Here is an 18,558-nt window from a genome sequence, read left to right as displayed (position 1 = left end):
GTAACTCTTGTATCAACGCAAGTAAAACAAACTAAATCAATTACAATCAATAAAGTAGCAACAATGCCAAAATGTGAGAAAAGAAATCATAACACTGTTTTAATAAAGCATGTTCGAAACAAAGCCAGCACACTTGAACTGACAGTTTTACACTTTCTTCCTATTTTTGTTTTTACACACAAGTTTCCAAAAGAATGCAAACATGTGAGAAAAGTTTTTTTTTGAGGTCAGCACATAATTAGGACAATAAAACTTTCCTTTCAGCTCAAATGTTGCTGACTGCTCTGAAGGCATCGAGAGGCACTTATAAAGAGACAATACCACTGCAGGCAGATCACAGGATTTCCATTCACAGCCACCTTTGTTCACTTCTTTGTGTCCTCGAACGTTTACAAGATCTCCTAATTTCACAACATGTGATATGACATTTAGGTGCTATACAAGCTTGTCAGAGCCTGATCCTGTCCTCATCCTGTCTTTCTGGAATACTTGAGGAGCAGGATTCCTCCACTCACTTACGATGGTGACACAGAACAAGTCTAACATATCTCTGCGTTTGTTTTTAGAGACAGCAGCGTTACATGTTGACCATCACAGACACTTGTGAAGCTCAATTACTAGAATGTGAGCATACACCATCTATGCAACATGATGTTTTGTTTCTTTTGAAATATATTGGATCTTTGTCATCTTTCTCATTGTATTCCAGATTGGGACTCCTTCTGCTGAAGCTTGAGGATCAGTTCAAGTAGGTTCATCTGCATCATGAGCTCCTGAAACACAAAGAGCAGTAAGTGAGGACATACATTGCCATCTGCTGGACCTTTCTCTGTGCACTTTGTGTTTTATATTGTACATTTTAACCCGAGACATTAACAACCTGAGGATTAGTGGTGATATAAAACCCAGGGACTCCCGCCTTTTCCAGGGTGTTCTGCTGGTCTATCACCTTTTGATCCATTTCTGCTACAATCTTCTTATCCATCATCCTTTGTTCCTCTCGCACACGAATTTCAAGAGCCTGAAAACAAACAAACTTTAGGTTAAGCTAAAAACATCTGACTCTTTAAGCAATCACAGATATTGGGATTTCAAAATCTTACCTCCAGTTCTCCTTGTTGATTAGATTTGAGAAGTACAAGGTTGTGAGACTTGCATGACTGCAAAGCATCCTTGTGCTTTTTTGCAAGGTCCTGTTTGAGTGCTACACATTACAGGAATAATCAGTGAAGCATTAACATATTAAGACTTTACCTCACACTAAAAGCCTGTTTCAAGAAGCACGGTATTTGAATAGTTCTTGATTTTTAACTTTAACTAGTTTATTGTTCCCTTTCGGGAATGTCAGACCACACAGATGATGATGTATTGAATTAAATTCAATTTTATTTATATAGCTTATTTATTTATAAAGCTGCTATTTATTCTGGCGTTGGGGTAACTTGGGATAACTGTCTTGTCCTAGGACACTGACCCTATGGTCAGTGGACAACTTGGAAACCCTGGTTTTACTCAGCAGTTCGCCAGGTAACCGGTATCTTTTTGGTTCTGGAAACAGGCCCCATTAGTCACTGCACGTATTATGTTAAGCGGTGCACTGACCTTGGTGTTCACAGTGCAGCTTTTGCCTCTGGTTGTACAGATTTTTCTCTGTCAGATGCTGAATGTCCAACAGTCCTTGCACAATCTCATAGACTGTCCCATCTATGAGTGCTAGAGCCAGATCACTCAGCATGTTGTAGGAGAGGCGTTGCTGGAAGGAGCTATCCAACAAGAAAAACAAAATGAAAACGATTAATAATCTATTAGTGACCATTCAACCAAGAAATACACCTTTACTGATATAAACAATTCTCTGAAATCACCTGCCTGAAGGCAACATTACCTTGGTAAATCTTTCACTAAGGTTTGCAGTTCAGATAACAGGTAGTAATGTCTTTCTTGCTGCTTTGTGGAGTCGCCGCCGATGACGCCAGGATAACTCTCCATCTCAGCTGGGACAATGAGCAATAAGACGCTGGTACACACAGGTTGTTCTAACTTATTATAGTACAGAAACAAAAATAAACATAATAATGTGTTATCTAACAAAGACCTGTCTGCGTCCAATGATGTTCGTCAGTGAACTAAACCCGGGTAAAGTTTCAAAAAACTATTTTAAAAGAGGACCATGAGCTAATGTTTTTAGCCGAGTTATTTGTTTGCTAGCTAGCTAGCTAGCTTCCATTCACTCCAAAGAGGACCCCACGTTGTTGACTGTGAAGATGCCTGTCTGAAATTAAGCCGACAGTAACTCGATATGTTCGCCAGGCGGCGCACTTTATCAAAGAAGAAACGCTCCTCCTCCACACAGGCTACTGATCAGGTATGGCCACCACTCACTCACCAGTATTTTAAGTTAGTAGGGTAGCCTTCATAATAAAAAGGCAATTAACACACATTATAAACATATTGTGAACGATGTCATAAGCAATATTAAAAAGATCTCTATTGCTGGTGTGAACGGAATTTATTCAATGATTCTTATAAATTGCTCGTCTAAAAGCAGCGAACTGTCCAGTTTAATGTTCACTGTGGTCCAGTTGCATGTCACTCAATCTGTTGCATGTTGTTAAATCAGTTGCATGTTGTTAAATCAGTTGCATGTCATTAAATCTGTTGCATGTTGTTAAATCAGTTGCATGTTGTTAAATCAGTTGCATATCATATAATCAGTTGCATTTCATTCTGCATGTGTTTAACCTGCTGGACCCTCTGTACTGGATGCGCGCCTGTGTTGCGCGCTACTGGCGGACTGCGCGCTGTCACGCGCTGAAGGTGCCATCAAATGAAGCCAACTCAGTTGCGGAGGGACGAGCACTATTTATAAGAGCGCGTATGGGAACATAGGAGAAACTGGATTAGCAGCTCGCTCGACTAAAAATGGCCAAAAACACATCTCTTTATTTTCGAATTGTCGAGGGAAGGAACCTCCCGGCCAAAGACGTGTAAGTATTTTCCTGAATGGCATGTCTCTCTGTGCTCTCTGTGTGTGTCAGCCTGAGGAATATACAGGCTGCACAGCCGCTGTGCTTATTCGCTTTTTAACCGACTAATTAGATGAATAAAAAGTTCAACCTATTTTAAATGCCAATTTCTGTCATGCTGTCTTCTCTAATTTACTTTAAGTGATTAGAGGTGAAATTTATCTCAGCATGTTTAAGTAGAGACAACGGATAATCAAATGAAGATGAACACCATACATATTGCCTGTGCCAGTACAGTATGTGTTTGTTTTGTCTTTTTGATCTTTAGCTCCGGAACCAGTGATCCATACTGCATTGTGAAAGTTGACAATGAAGTTGTGGCCAGGTGAGTTGTCTCTGATTACCAATAAAGATATGCATAATAGGACATATGTTCATGAAAAGTATACTGTTCAATTAAAAAAAATAGCTGGAGAACTGCTTAGATTTGAAAACCGTTCATCACAGTTTAGATACTTGCCATAGGTTAGTGTTAGTGCTTTGCACATGTAAATCAGGGTGGACTGTATATGATCAGGGTGGTGGTGCCTGTACTGTAGCCCCCTCCAACACAGAGAACCTGATACTGGTCTGGCCTTTAAAACACCCTCAGGTAACCATGGAGAGGTTGCATCAATTATTGCAGCGACTTCTAGGTGTTAGAGAGAAGACTACTGGGAGCAGATTATACCAGTTCCAAAGTGTTCTTAGTATGGGTGTAAAAGTGCTGATGAGTTCATCCAAAGTGTTCAAATAAAATATGATAAGCTTAGCTCTAATAGTAGCTGCAGTGCACTGTACATAGGTTATGGTATTTTTTTGTGGTGCTTTTTGACAGCAACAGAGCTTTCATTAGAAAACATGTTTGTTGTGGGCTGCAACAAGAACACAGGATGAATTCAGTGGCTATTGTTCCATCTGGCATGATGAGGGAAAGTGGCACAATGATTCACTGCAGTCACTCACACTAATTATCTTGTACTTGTAGTGTTGGCCAACTGACTTGTCAAGTGTGATGTTCATGCATGATTTGGCTGGTAGATTGTTGTCATGCATTGTGGTTAAGGAACAGAAAAATATATGGAGTTATACAGTCACCTGGTGCATGTAGTCTTTCAAAACATTTGCACCTCTTAATGCATCAGCCACAGAAAAATGTCCCAAAATAGATAATGGTTAGAATCTGGCACTGGTAGACTCTCATATTAATTATAACAAGTAATAAGTAAAAGTATAGTATTTGTTAATAAAATGTTCTGTCCATAAGCTTTAACAGGTTCATTTATATTCTTCCTGAACAGTATATCCAGAGAGACTGTCGAATCCAACAGTCCAACAGGAGATTTTAACGTGGTGTACAGCAGGGATTCTCCACCCTTTATCCACATGATCACTTAAAAGAAAACACTGCCTGTCCATGACACTGTATATGTCACCAGGGTTTATGCAGATTTGAGAAAGGGGGCTAGTTTCAGCTCAATCATTAGGTGTGCATATGCACTTAGGTATATAGGGTGCCAGACAATTGAAACATTTAGATAAACAAAATCTATGTGTTTTTTTCCTATCAATAATAATCTTGTGATCACTTGGAGAGTTCTGATCTCTAACTTTTTTTTGGGGGATATTGCATGAAAAGCATATGATGTTTTTACTTTCTTTCACGTGAAGCTTATACTGCGGCCATATTTCCAGTGGTTTCTGATGCCTGCCTTTACTGTTGTAGTTTTGAATGTTGCTTACATTTCTGTGATATGTTTCTCCATAAGGTCTGGTCAGCAAGCATGTGAAACCTCTCTTTCAGGACTGCCACAGTGTGGAAGAACCTTAATCCTTTCTGGGGTGAAGAGTACACTCTGCATCTCCCAATGGGGTTTCACTCACTCTCTTTTCATGTCATGGACGAAGACACTATTGGGTAACAGTGACATTCAAAGCTCAATAAAATTCCATATTTAGCCATCAGTCTTCGCTGACAGAGCTTGACAGTTGATTTATTGTGCCTGCGAACCTTAAGTCATGAAGTGATATATTTGAGTTAAAACCTTGTGTACAGTTTAAATGTTTTTTGGGGAAAAATAATCCAGGCATTGAATAAACAAACCAACCACATGGTCGAGCAGACTGTCTGCTTCTCATGACCACCGGTCCAATCCACTAGTAGTCTGTCTTAATACAACTCCAACGAGATCAAACAACACTGACAGCCTTTTCAACAGCATACGTATCTGACTATCTCTTCTTTTATCTTTTTCTGCAGCCACGATGACGTCATTGGAAAGATTACTCTTAGCAAAGAATCCATTGGATCTCAAGCTAAAGGTATGACGGAGCGAATTTATATCAGTCTGTAACATGATGGATGGATGACCAGAGCTCAAAGGTTAGACATACATGGATTTTCATGACAGAGTCAAAGGTCTGACTGATTGAGGAGCTTTGCCTCTTTTAGATAGAGACTCTGGGAATGTTTCCTAATGGATCCTCACACATTTAATTTGATTTGCACATATTTATCACGTTCACGAGAATCAGTTTCAGTTGTGTCAATTGTATCTCACAAGGCAGTGAATTCAACATTTAAACTGATGCATTTGTGATTATGATGCCTCTTCTGGCACGTGTCTTTTCATTGTACATTATAAACAATCCCTTTGAGTGGATGCCCACAGTGCTGTACAATGAAGAGAACAACCAAAGCATTGCAAATGCACTTTAAACCATTTAATATCTAGCTCTCTTAGAGATGCTTTCACATGAAAGAAATTAGTTTACCTCAGCATCAGCTCTAGCACCTTCTATGCTGTCTTGCCCAGACATAGGGTATTTAAAATATGGTGTTGTGCAATGATGTAGTTTTACTAAATTGCTCAAAGTGTTTATCGGGGTGTGTTGGCTGCATACTGATTCCCTCTTGAAAGCCACCTGGCATGGCCTTCACTCCTGTGAATCATTGCTACATGATGACACTGAGTCAGTTACTCCCTCGCTGGAATCTTCTCACAGTTTGCCCTTGATACTGTACCCTTGCTTATGCTCATATTTCTGAAAAATAGTACAATACATTCAGTTTGAATTGCCTGAGATGTAAATAATATCAAATGTTGTTCAAGCTGGTGAGAACCATGTATGCCTTCACCTCATCTTATACCTAGTAATACAATGTTTTGCTACTATGCATTTTCAAAATGTCTCACTTAGAGAATTCAAATTCTCACTCTCACTTATGTAACTGTCTCTGTCAGACTGCTTAACTGGTTAACTGATTATACATAAGGAAATAATAACTTGTTTTGATCCACCATCGCTCCAAATCCAAAAAATATTCAGTTTACTTTAGACCAGAAGAAAGAAAATATCTAAATCCTCAAGACTAAGAAGCTGGAACTGAGCAAAGTTTGACTTTTTCTGCTTGACAAAAGAAAGTAAGACAATTAATTGATGATCAAAATAGAAAAGAAATAAACTACAGAATTTGCTGTATTAATTTTTAATGCTTATGATGACATAGCAGCAGAGTTGTTTTGGTGAATACTATCTCTGTATGTTATATGATCAGGGCTGGATAGCTGGATGAACCTGACGAGGGTCGACCCGGATGAAGAAGTCCAGGGAGAGATCCATCTGAGTCTGGAGCTACTGAAAGATACAGAGAAGATCAGTCTGCGATGCCAAATTATTGAAGCCAGGTAACATTTCTCTGTATTTAAGTAAGTCTCAAACCTGTACTACTGAGAGGCTGGGAGGACAATGAACTCATTTAGAGATAATAATGGACAATGACGGCCTAAACATTTAAATAGCAGGCCTAAAGAGTACATAAACTATATAATTATGTGTACATTTACTAAAGTTGCAAGTTATAAAACTATTATATTATCGGCTTGCAATTGTGACATGAGTACTGAGATCTAGCAGTGTCGTTACTATTTCTGAACTGAAAACTTATCACCATCACCCTGCAGGCCTCCACACTCCCCTCCTGAGTCATACTGTCACTATCACACCCCTTGCCGGCCCATCTGTGTGTCCCAGACTACAATCTCACCCTCTCAGGCAGGGCACTAATGAGCATGTCAATCAGTGCTTGACAATGCACCGGTGAATGTGAATATTGTTTGAAAGAATAAGGTCAAGTGGAAAGTAGTGTTTTGGCACTTTTTCCTTGAGGCCCCTCATTAACTAATATAATTTGCAGAACAGGCACCGGGGAGTTTGCTGAGCATTTGAATATACTGATTCTGTTGTCTTTTGGTCTGGTAATATATGCAGAGACTTGGCCCCAAGAGACATCTCTGGTACCTCTGATCCATTTGCAAGAGTTATTTTCAACAACCACAGTGCAGAGACCTCGGTGAGCTCTATGTCTGAGCATGTGCAGTGTGTACTTGTTTCAGTGACGCTGTTCTTCCACTGTAATGCATGGTCGTCTGTCATTTTATTCTAAATTACCCTAAACAAGTCAACTGAGGAGACAAGCGTTTTGTGGACTTTCAAACTGATTTTAGATTATCAAGAAGACCCGTTTCCCTCACTGGGAAGAGACCCTGGAGCTGGAGTTGGATCCAGAGGAGCTCAGTGAAGAAGGCGCTGTCACTGTGGAGGTCTGGGACTGGGACATGGTGGGCAAGAATGACTTTCTAGGGAAGGTGAGGATGGCTGAAAACACAGCAACTGGTTAAAAAAATCTAGCTTTTAATCACTGGATACTGTATTTTTAACTTTTCTTACTTTTCTAATTAAAAGTTATTATTGATCCCAGTTGTTGCGTTTTTGTTTGCTATTGCTTTCTACAGGTGGAAATCCCTTTTGCTTGTTTGCACAAGACACCTCTGGTACAGGGGTGGTTTCGTTTGTTACCCTTGGGAAACAATGAGGTTGATGCTGGGTGAGGATTTTGTGTGTGTGTGTGTGTGTGTGTGTGTGTGTGTGTGTGTGTGTGTTCGTACAATGTGTTGCTGTTGTGTGTTTGTATTACTAAGGCAGCATTTTGCTTTGGGAAACAAGAAAACCAAAATTGAGAAACTAGCACCGTCTTTGTTTTTTGTAAGTGGTGCCAAGTTGTAGTTGGTCTTTCCATACTCTCTTCCATGTGTTGAAAATGAACACTTGCACTTGAGTGAGCTGAATTAAAAAAAGTTAAATTAGTGATCAAGTTAATATCTGATCAATCAACATTATTATTAATGACACATTCACGGTCAACGCAGGCTGAGGGGTGCACATTCCTGAGTATGAACAGTTTGAAATACTTGTTTGAAATTGATAAAAAAAAATTCTTCCATAAAATCTTCTACACAAAAATGAAGCGTCTATGAATGTCCTCACAAACATAGAATTAAGTAATCCAGGAGCTCATCATTTAAATTTAGAAATCATTGTCTGGTGGAAAATACTTTTCCCTCATTTTCCAGGATTTCCAGGTATATTTAGTGGAGACTTGCTCATGAAAATCTGTGTCCTTTTTTTTGTTTCTAGTGGTAAACTGGGGGCACTGCGTCTGAAGGTGCGTTTGGTGGAGGATCGGATTCTGCCATCTGTGTACTATCAGCCGCTCATTGACCTTCTGGTTGAGTCAGTCATTTCCCCTGCAGAGGTCAGCAACTCCACCTCATTGTTGATATTCCTTTGCTCACAAATATGATAATTGGTGCATGTGTGTCCTAACATTTCCCTTTGAAGTGTTTTCGAGTGACTGTTGACGGCACCTGGTACATTCATCCTGTTTGTTTTTCAATGACATCTAAATTCTTTGACCATGACCCGAGTCCTACTCTTACCAGGTGGAGGATAGCAGTGCTCTGACCATGCTGGAGGAGGTGACAACAGTTGAAAGCCGGCAGGATGTGGCAATGACCCTGGTGAAGATCTACCTGGGTCAGGGTCTGGTGGTGCCTTTCCTGGATTACCTTAACACCCGGGAGGTCAACCACACCAGTACGATTATGGAATAACATGTTAAAACATCACAAACGTGACATCAGTGTCTGTCAGAGACATATTAATACCGTATCTAGGATATGCAGAGGTTTTTCATTTTATGTACTCTAGCTTTTAGTTAAGATGGCCTACTCGTAGTTTGTTAGTAACAAATATAAGTTGTCTGTTGAAATAAGCATACTTAGAGAAGTAGAGATAGAGAAGTTACATTAATACTTCTTCCTTGCACCATTAGTGCCTATACATTATAAGGCAATGTGTAATTTGAGGTAATGCTGCTGAGGTAATACTAAGTTTATCTCAATTAGTCAGTATTTGTATTAGTCATACATGTGGACATGTCAGTTTGCTGCTATTACTCCACTCTCCAGAGACCCTCTGAGAGCTGCTGCTATTTAACTCTGAACTGACAAGGTCTGTGGATGCTGCAGTCATGGTCTGTGTGTGGGCCGTTAAAGCCTACCAGCACTATATTTACCACCGCAATGCCAATTATTTACTCATCCAACAGGCTTTTCATGGCTTGTCTGTGGTCTGGATTAGTCATGTTTTTGCCTTCGCACCACATCCCCATGATAATTCACACAGAGTTGTGCTCTGGTCTTTGGGTTCTGTTGGTGTAGTTTGAGATAATAAGCATAGTGCCTAAGTTTCCATAGCAACTCCACATGATCCAAATGGTAAGTGCTTGATCAAGAATAGATGCCGTGAGCAGCCACACATTAAAGTTGGCTACAGGGGCAAAGAAAAGAAAATGTCTTGTACACCCAATGGGCTGCAAAGAAAACAAAGCCTTCATCATTTATAATCAAAATATTTCACCTGGCAACTCTGTCCAACGCCCGTGGATATTTTAATATTATTATTATAAGTTGCAGCAGGGTCAATCTGCCCTCAGTTGCGACTCTGAGCTGTTTCCAAAACAGGCCAGTTCTTTACTGATATACATATGTCAAACTAAATAATGAGAAATGCACAGCATATGCCAGCACCAGACCAGACTGAAGTAAGTGCAGAAACGAAGGATCCACACACTGTATTAATAGCTCCCAGCACATTTAATGAAGCATTGTTTCAATCTCAGCGATTTTCTGCAAGCATAATTATGTGCCTGATGAGGAGCTCTGTGAAAGCTTACATTTTGCTTTCATACATCCACGTGAAGCTACAATATTAATACAGGGATGTCTTTTTCTGTCCTCAGACATAGGTACATCATCTCTCTTCTCTTCAAAGAAAAAGAGAGACATACATACTAATATGTGATATATGTTGCATGGAGACATGTTATTGTCTAACTTTATCATATGTATATTTCTCTGAACTGTTGCATCCCTGTTATGATTTAATGTGTATTGTGTAATGCTGTGTTATATGATGTATTTTCAGTTAATTCATGTTATTATTTACTGTAAACCTAATCAGTCCCATTTCTGTTTTGCTCTCATAGCTGATCCAAACACTTTATTCCGCTCCAACTCACTTGCCTCAAAATCTATGGAACAGTTCATGAAGGTGTGTCAATGTATGCACTGTTTTCTTTTACCAGGAGCTGTTTCTATTGTATCTGCTGTAAATGAAAGCAAGATTTGACTGTTAACTATTCTTAGTGTTTTGGTCTATCTTTGCCAATCTTTCTTTATGTTTCTGTTATCTAGATTGTAGCATTGTACTGTATATACTACTTTTTATTTTTTCTGTTCATATTTGCACATTTCAAAATGATCCCTGTCGCATAGACGCTAATGACATCTCCTCAACATATGGTATTGTTTTACTGCCAGGCTGTTGGCATGCTGTATCTGCATGAGGTGCTAAAGCCCATCATCAATCGCATCTTTGATGAGAAGAAGTATATTGAGCTGGATCCATGCAAGATCGACCTGAACCGCACAAGGTAAAACAGGCCTAAAGCACAATACCATGATTATGGTCTGACCTAAAAATAGTTCTCATCTGTGTCGCGTGTGCTCATCTGAAGCCATAAAAGAAAAGTGGGTATATGTAGTTGTAGGTTCATGTGTGTTGTTCATAACCTATGTGTTAAAATGGTCCAATGGAAGGGCTGCCATAAGAGGCTGCCCACGTCCTTTACATGTCATGACTGAGATGACAACATCAATGTGAGAACATTTGGAAAAGAAATGTAAAAAAGGGGGAAGGCTGTTGCTTGGCAACTGCCATGATCCCCTTGAGATGTCTTTCCCTGACATGAAGGGAGATCCTGCCTCTTACACTCTGTACATCTGCAGTCGATCTTCCATCTCCATGATTCGCTACCTGTCTGTATATCTCTTCAGACATTGTCAATTCATGCCTCAGTGTCTGTGGTAATCATTTCTATCATAACAGGCAGGTGTAATACTGAATAGGTTTGATTAGTATGTTTAACTGAGTGGTTTTTACATAACTCAGACACATCTATACACAAACTAACCTGTACCTTGTCTGACCGTGTATACCATATTTTCTCTCTGAAGACGAATTTCATTTAAGGGTGCAGTGTCAGAGGCAGAGGTGCGGGAGAGCAGTGTGGAGATGCTGCAGAGCTACTTAACCAGCATCATTGAATCAATCGTTGGCTCAGTTGATCAGTGTCCTCCTGTCATGAGAGTGGCCTTCAAACAGCTGCACAAGAGAGTAGAGGAGCAATTTGCCGAACCTGAGAATGAGGTCAGTCTGGAGCAGGAAACTGTGAGAAAAAAAAAAAAGCATAACATATTTACAGTTCTTGTAAATTTCAGATTTAATCATTTTACATTTCATTATGTACAGCTACAGATGTTATTCTTCAGGAGACCGTCCTTCATTTGTTCACTTTCTCTTTACAGGATGTGAAGTATCTGGCCATTAGTGGATTCTTCTTCCTCCGTTTCTTCGCTCCTGCAATCCTCACGCCTAAACTGTTCCAGCTGAGGGACCAGCATGCTGACACACGTACAAGCAGAACACTGTTACTACTGGCCAAGGTATCACAAGGTTTCACAGCACAGACATGTACACAGACATTGCAATGAATTATTTATTCGCACGCAGACATCACACTTGCGTGCAAAACAACAACAGCAAACAGGTGGATGCACTGGGTGTCTGTCGAGACGGAGGAATTTTAATTTTGCAGGGGTTAAAAAAATATATACAAAGCAGGAATACAACATACAATGGTTGGACTGCGAGTACAGGAAGAAAACTTAAAGAGAGAATGAACACAAGAGCTTATACACCTTGAGTCACCATCTGTATTGGGTATACAGTGGTTTTCAGTTCGATTAGTGTGCCATAAAACTTTAAAGTATACATCTGCTCAAATATCCAGTTTCATCTAGAAATAGATCAAATTAGAAAAGGAGGTAACTAAAAAATGCACCATGCTTTTGAAGAAGGGTGACCTCCAATTATAACTGACAAATGCATCCTTTATATCAATAAAAACAGAGGTGTCAGGGTCACATATTAGAAAAAGTGAAGCCTTGTGCTTTTCCCATGTATGACTTTTATGGTTGCTGTCCACGGTGCTGAAGTGCTGTTGCCATGGGCCCTCTACAGAGAAAGGCAACAGGCTATTTTTACCTCTGTGTGTGCTGCGACCAACCTGCGGTTCAAAGCCGAGCATCAGAGAGCGGTGTAGAGAGGGACTTCCTCCTCGCCCTAGGCCAGGTGTGGGCCGGACAAAGGGCCTCACAGCATGCTTGGCCTCAGGGACCCTTTTGATCTCACGACTTTGAGATATGCAGTCACTCGCAGAGTTCTGTCAGTTACGGGAGACTTGACTTGCTGAAGATGTGATTTGGATGTGAATGATGTGTCTTTATGGTCGCCAGGCATTACAAAGTGTTGGGAACTTGGGTCTTCAGCTGGGTCATGGAAAGGAGCAGTGGATGGCGCCTCTTCATCCCATCATCCTTCGTAGCGTGGCCTCTGTCAAAGACTTCCTTGACAAGCTGATCGACATTGATCATGACATTGGTAAGGCTTATAACACCACTAAACTTGTATTGGAAAGGCAAGTTCAGAGGTCATGCTGTCCTGCATGCCAGCTGCTCGCAGCTCCCAGCTGATATCAAAATTAAGTGAAGCAATACTTTAGCTCCGCGGTGAAATATTCATAACTAGCTGGAAGCGTAGAGAAGAGGTGGCACGGTTAACGAGCTGGCGGGGGAGCTGGAGTGAGAAGCTGCAGGTGCTTGTGCACGCCACATTGGTTATCTGACATGTCTTGGCTGCTTCCTTACTGCCGTGTATCAGTCAGGCTGCTCCCTTTGACATATCATGTTTCGGCCTCCTTCTGCACATCACACCCCCTCTTTTCTCTTAAAGGCCAGTTTGACATTTAATGCTCTTCAGGTGGATTTGTTGGACAGAAGGGGACGCTTGTCATGTCTCTTTGAAGCTGTCCCTCATGTGGGGATGGAAGGCGATGGAGGCACCATCAATAACAAAGTGCTCAACGTAAAGACGTGTACTCTAGTTGAACATGCGTGTATTCTGTTTGTTTATTGTCACAGCACCACCTTGTGTCTATATGGATGAACATGCCGTTACGTGTACATGTCAAATGCAGTTTTTCGTTGCATTTCCTGTTTTTGCAGTGTCCGAGGTTCCTCAGAGGGCTGTGTTCATGCCCTCAGTCACGGTTAAAGAGGGGTACCTCCTCAAATACAAGACAGAGGGGCCCCTACTGCTATCCCGCTTTGCCTTTAAGAAACGCTACTTCAGGTTGACTAGTGAGACGCTCTCCTATGCCAAGACCCCTGACTGGCAGGTTGGTATGAAACTAGTAGGCTACAGCTTTATTTCTATGAACACATGTTAATCTGTAAACTACTTTACTGTTTAGGTTTTTTGGCAACCAAGTTGAGTTTTCATTCTTAGAAACTGATATGACTTCTGCTGATGAATTAGCCGGCGTCTGCTGATAAAAAACATTTTACACATCCCCAACTCGCTTTAATGTATTTGTGTTGATTTCCTTGTGAGAACATCATTAGTGATATTACCATGTGGTGCCTAACCTTGTGATAATGATCACCTCTCATTCATCAACCGGAGACTGAGAAAGAGAGTGAGACAGAGAGGGGAGCAGCCTCTCTCTATCCCAGTAAAAAGCTCTCTCTTTGAGCCAGTCTCTGCTTTGTGTGACTGGAATAAAGGCGAGGGTTAATTGAAGGCTGTGGATATTCATGCTAACATTGCAAATCAGATTGCAGACAATGTCCTGGCTCCTTTCCTCCATGTTGGAGCACTCCAGTCTCAGTGAGGCAAGCTCCCATTGGAAGTGGCTGATTTACACTTTAAAGTAGTCCTCCCTGCCATTCTGATCTCATCTTTGTTTAGTCCTTTTCTCGCACTGTTCCTTCAGCCTGATGTGTAAAATATTTCAGTATCGCACACTGCTCCTTTGTTCACCTGTGATCAGATATCACTGTATTTAACCTAAACAGAGTCTAAACCGGTAACAGCATCATCCATCAGTACCCATCTATGCATACTTGTGTTAATTGGTGTTGTGGTTTGTGGCTGAATCGTTGCAGGTGTGCTCCTCGATCCCTATTCAGTGTGTGTGTGCCGTGGAGAGGGTGGATGAAAATGCCTTTCAGCAGCAGAATGTAATGCAGATAATCAGCCAGCACAACGATGGACAGCTGCACACCATGTACATCCAGTGCAAGGTGCATTAGTACTAACAACAACTAGCCAACAAGAAGCTGATGACATTTATCAGTTTGCCACAGAAATGTAGTTTTTGTAGATTTGGCACAGGCAAAATATTATTTTCCCAATTCATCATTTTGTTAATTGTTATGTGAGTGAATACTCACTTCATTACTGCTTTGTTTTCATTGTGTTTTATGTTGTGTTTTGTGTGTTGGGAACAGAATGTGAATGAGCTGAACCAGTGGCTGTCAGCGATCAGGAAAGTCAGCATCTACAATGAGCGCATGCTGCCCTCTTTCCACCCAGGGGCTCATCGCAGTGGCAAGTGGACCTGCTGCCTTCAGGCCGACCGTACTGGTAATCCTGCTCTTATTACTTGTACTATATCAGCTTTAAGGACTCAGGATGTGCTGTAACCTTTTTATTTATTTAACCTGTTTTATTGTAGTCTTTGTGAGCAAATATGAACAATAGTTTATTAACATGCAGACTTGCATCAAGTTCACAGCGTTACGGTTTGTTACCTAACTCCTGGTTAACGACCTTCATTAAAACCCTCAATGCAACAGCCGCCTGACACCTGTGTCGGATTAAATTTCCTGTTTCATGTTGAATTGTCCAGTCACTAGTCACTGTTAATATGACCTGTTCCCTGTAGGTTAAACCCTGGGTAAAGACAGGATTTGATTACCACTGGGGCTACTCAGTGGTACTCATATGTAGAGCACCACTGTTCAATATAAGGCTGGTTCTCAGTTACAGGCTGTAGTAGAACCCACTCTGCTGTGACTCTGGGGGACTGGAGTGATCCCCTGGATCCCGACGTTGAGACTCAGACCATATACAAGCAGCTTCTCCAGGGCAGAGACAAACTCAGGTTAGTGCAGAAAACGGACCATAAACAGCTTCAGTCTACATGTAGTTCACTTACTGGACACTAGAGGTCTATGTTACAACATGGGAATTCACTATGCTGCTTCTACTGCTGCTGCTTGATGCTACAATCAAATGTTTAACTGCAACTCTGTGGAAAGGCCAAGCAGCACCAGAGAACAGTCAGTAAATATGTGATTAATGTTACTGGTTTATACTGTAGGAAAAAATATTTGGAGATGCCAGAGGCTGGTCAGACATCCAGTAATAAAGAAATCAACTCTGACATTCACCCAGGTGAGACTCAAGCTACTGATCCTAAATAATCCATTTTCTGCAACAGCAAAAGATTTCTTTGCTGATGTCATCATCAATAACATAATAATAGCACTGTACACTTTCTGTCTGCTAGATGGTGCAGAATCCAATGTTCAGCTAATGAAGCCAGGTCAAAGTGTTGCCGCTCGGCTGTTGGCGATGATACAGGATCTGGAGCAGGCCCATGCCACTTTCCAGCGCAGAGAAAAGGAGGACGCCACCGGTGTCATCCTGAATCCCTAGACTCAACATAGAGTGGGATCCATAATACCTGAGTGGAGGAGGGCAGCATCCTGCACCAACACGAGTGAGCATCAGATATTCACTCCTTCGATTGTCAGGGAGAAGAAGCGGCTACGGGTTGCAACCTCTTCCAGCCGTTTACTATATTCCCCGCTGCAAAGAGCAAAGGGAATTCTGCCACACCAGTCTTTCTGTATTCTCTGGGTGCCACCGACTTCAACAGCGCCGGGGAGTGATTATGATACATGAACATAATTGGGGCCGAGGGACATTGAAGCATGATATGACTTGATATTTTTTTATGTAGATAAACAATCTGTTGCATGGCCTGCATCCCCTTGTTGTGAAATGTGAGAAGAAGCTTTTATATTTTTGAGATACTGTACAGAACCTTGGTCAGACATTTTTATGCAAAAAGCTTGTTGTAATGTAATCTACGGTACCTGAATGTCTTGATATTGCTTTTATTAACATTTTGTATTTAATTGAGAATTTATCACTACGGCCGCAATGTAGCAGTGATATTTAACATTTTAGGTCATACCATGAGTTTATGAAATGCTGGTGCACATGCTACAGTATATCGCTGCCTGTACAGTGAGCAAAGTGAATCTAATTTTAATTGTTGCTTTGCTCCCTTCATACAAAACAATGTGCTTTTGTTTGGTGCCACTGCCAGTCAACTTAAATATATGGTTCTGATGAAATTTGCATATTTGAAAACACTTGATATAGCCATGCCTAAAGTTTTATGGGTAATATTTACCTTGTATAAGTAGAATGTCTATTCATATACAGTGGAAAGAAAAGCGTGTGAACGTTTTGGAGTGTCATGGTTTTCTGCATTAGTTTGTCATAAAATGTATCTGATCTTCATCTAAGTAAAGAGTGTTAACAAATATAATTATATATAACACAAAAGAAAATCTGATCTTTTATGTCTTTACTAAGAACAAACATACAAACCTCATGGTGCCTGGTGAAAAAAGTATGTGAACCCTTGGAATTAATTACTGGTTGGTGTTTTCATGATGATACGCGGTGACCTTTTGCCAGATGTAGTGTTGCGTGTTCTTTCCAAATAGTTTCATCTGTCCAGGAAACATTTTGCCAATACTCCTTCGTGGTGTCCTGCCATAGACACCCTGATAGTTCAATGTTTTACCTACTGTAGACTCATGAACACAGATGTTAACCAGTTCCAATGATGCCTTCAAATCTTTGGCTGTCACTCTGGGGTCATTTGGACTGGTCACCCACTTCTTGGTAGAGTAGCCACAGTCCCAAACTGTCTCATTTGTAGATTGTTTGCCTAACTGTTCACATACTTTTTCCACTTGCACTGTGAGTTTTTTATGGTTATTCTCAATAAAGGTATGAAAGATCAGAATTTTATTTTGTGTTATTCCTTTAGGCACATTATAGTTGTTAACTGTCTTGACTTAGATGAAAATCAGATCACATTTTATGACAAATTAGTGCAAAAAAACAAGAAATTCTGAAAGTTTTTTTTTCTTGCCACTGTACAGGCTCAATCTTCACTATAACGGAGGAAAGAGAAACTCCCATTTAGATAAGTTTACTTTTTAAGATTTTAGTGCCACAGCATTTGGCTCACGAGTGTCAGGATCTGTTCCAGATGTCAAATTTCTTTATAGAAATGGAAATTATTTAATTTTAAAGTACTCAGATAACTTTAGATATCTGTGAGACACAAACTGTACACCAACATATTCAAAAGCCATTTCCCATAGAGCGAGTGCTGACCAGTGTCTTTCCCTTATATGGAAAATCCACTGAGGGTAATTGAGATCATATCTGATTCCTCAGACAGCCTCAGCATCCTGCCTCTGGAACGGTTTAGATTTTACTCTGGTACATCTGTAGGGAGTCGAATTCTTCCTACCACAGGTGTAACAGTGTAGTACACACAAACAACAAATAATCAATAGACTACATTAATGCATTGAGTTATTTCATAAGTGTTTTGTGTTTTGCAGCTCTTTTCAATTGGAAAACTATGTGAATGAATTGTGAATGTTATATTCCCTTAACAAAGGCTCTTCTTTTGAAAAGAAACATGAGAATGAGACAACACCACTGACTGTACTTTATTTTTATATTTGATGACTTGCTCCAAGTGAAACGTTACTGTGAACTAAACACAACAATATTATTCAGTAAACACTAACAGTATTTCAGCTAATGTCTAGTCCCAAATGTTTACCTAGAAACAAACCAAATGACGTTTTTTTTCCATTCTAGTTATCTTGGGTTAAGTGCAGAAATAATTAATGCTCATCATTTAATTTGCTCTCTTATGCCCTTATGTCCTCTCCTGGTTAGTTTTAAAGTGGAAGGTCTGAGTCAGAGCAGGAGATGACATTCATTTATTAATGGTATTACAGAAAATGTCATTACGTGTCTGACAGATACCAGAGCAGCCTTGCAGAGTCATGGTTACTGCACCACGTGTTTGTTCAAATGAATAATTTAATGAAACCAACAGAACCACAGACTTTAC

At 40.4% G+C, this 18,558-nt stretch overlaps 2 protein-coding genes across 3 annotated transcripts; one reads left to right on the top strand and one right to left on the bottom strand.

Moving 5' to 3' along the window:
* Positions 1 to 102: 102 nt before the first annotated feature.
* On the bottom strand, positions 103 to 2,251 carry dgcr6 (DiGeorge syndrome critical region gene 6). 2 transcript variants are annotated; one of them, XM_026343955.1, is made up of 5 exons: positions 1,886 to 2,251; positions 1,603 to 1,763; positions 1,104 to 1,204; positions 881 to 1,021; positions 103 to 773 (listed from the first exon to the last, which is right to left on the bottom strand). In XM_026343955.1, the coding sequence occupies exons 1-5, from the start codon at positions 1,987 to 1,989 to the stop codon at positions 696 to 698; spliced, it is 585 nt and encodes a 194-aa protein (XP_026199740.1). In that variant the 5' UTR covers positions 1,990 to 2,251; the 3' UTR covers positions 103 to 695. The 2 variants fall into 2 exon arrangements, with proteins under 2 accessions (XP_026199740.1, XP_026199741.1); XM_026343956.1 differs by having other exon boundaries at positions 950 to 1,021.
* A 514-nt stretch (positions 2,252 to 2,765) lies between these two features.
* LOC113151112 (rasGAP-activating-like protein 1) lies at positions 2,766 to 16,856 on the top strand. The gene is made up of 21 exons (XM_026343952.1): positions 2,766 to 2,987; positions 3,295 to 3,351; positions 4,810 to 4,923; positions 5,266 to 5,327; positions 6,565 to 6,694; positions 7,278 to 7,359; positions 7,514 to 7,654; positions 7,802 to 7,893; positions 8,484 to 8,601; positions 8,789 to 8,942; positions 10,396 to 10,460; positions 10,730 to 10,842; positions 11,426 to 11,618; positions 11,777 to 11,914; positions 12,767 to 12,911; positions 13,535 to 13,707; positions 14,477 to 14,614; positions 14,822 to 14,957; positions 15,357 to 15,477; positions 15,697 to 15,770; positions 15,886 to 16,856. The coding sequence occupies exons 1-21, from the start codon at positions 2,923 to 2,925 to the stop codon at positions 16,032 to 16,034; spliced, it is 2,460 nt and encodes an 819-aa protein (XP_026199737.1). The 5' UTR covers positions 2,766 to 2,922; the 3' UTR covers positions 16,035 to 16,856.
* Positions 16,857 to 18,558: the final 1,702 nt, after the last annotated feature.

Source organism: Anabas testudineus, chromosome 9 (assembly GCF_900324465.2).
Source record: "Anabas testudineus chromosome 9, fAnaTes1.2, whole genome shotgun sequence".
Taxonomy (NCBI): domain Eukaryota; kingdom Metazoa; phylum Chordata; class Actinopteri; order Anabantiformes; family Anabantidae; genus Anabas; species Anabas testudineus.
Note: the sequence above shows the minus strand (reverse complement) of the source record. Positions and strands in the feature narration are given on the sequence as shown.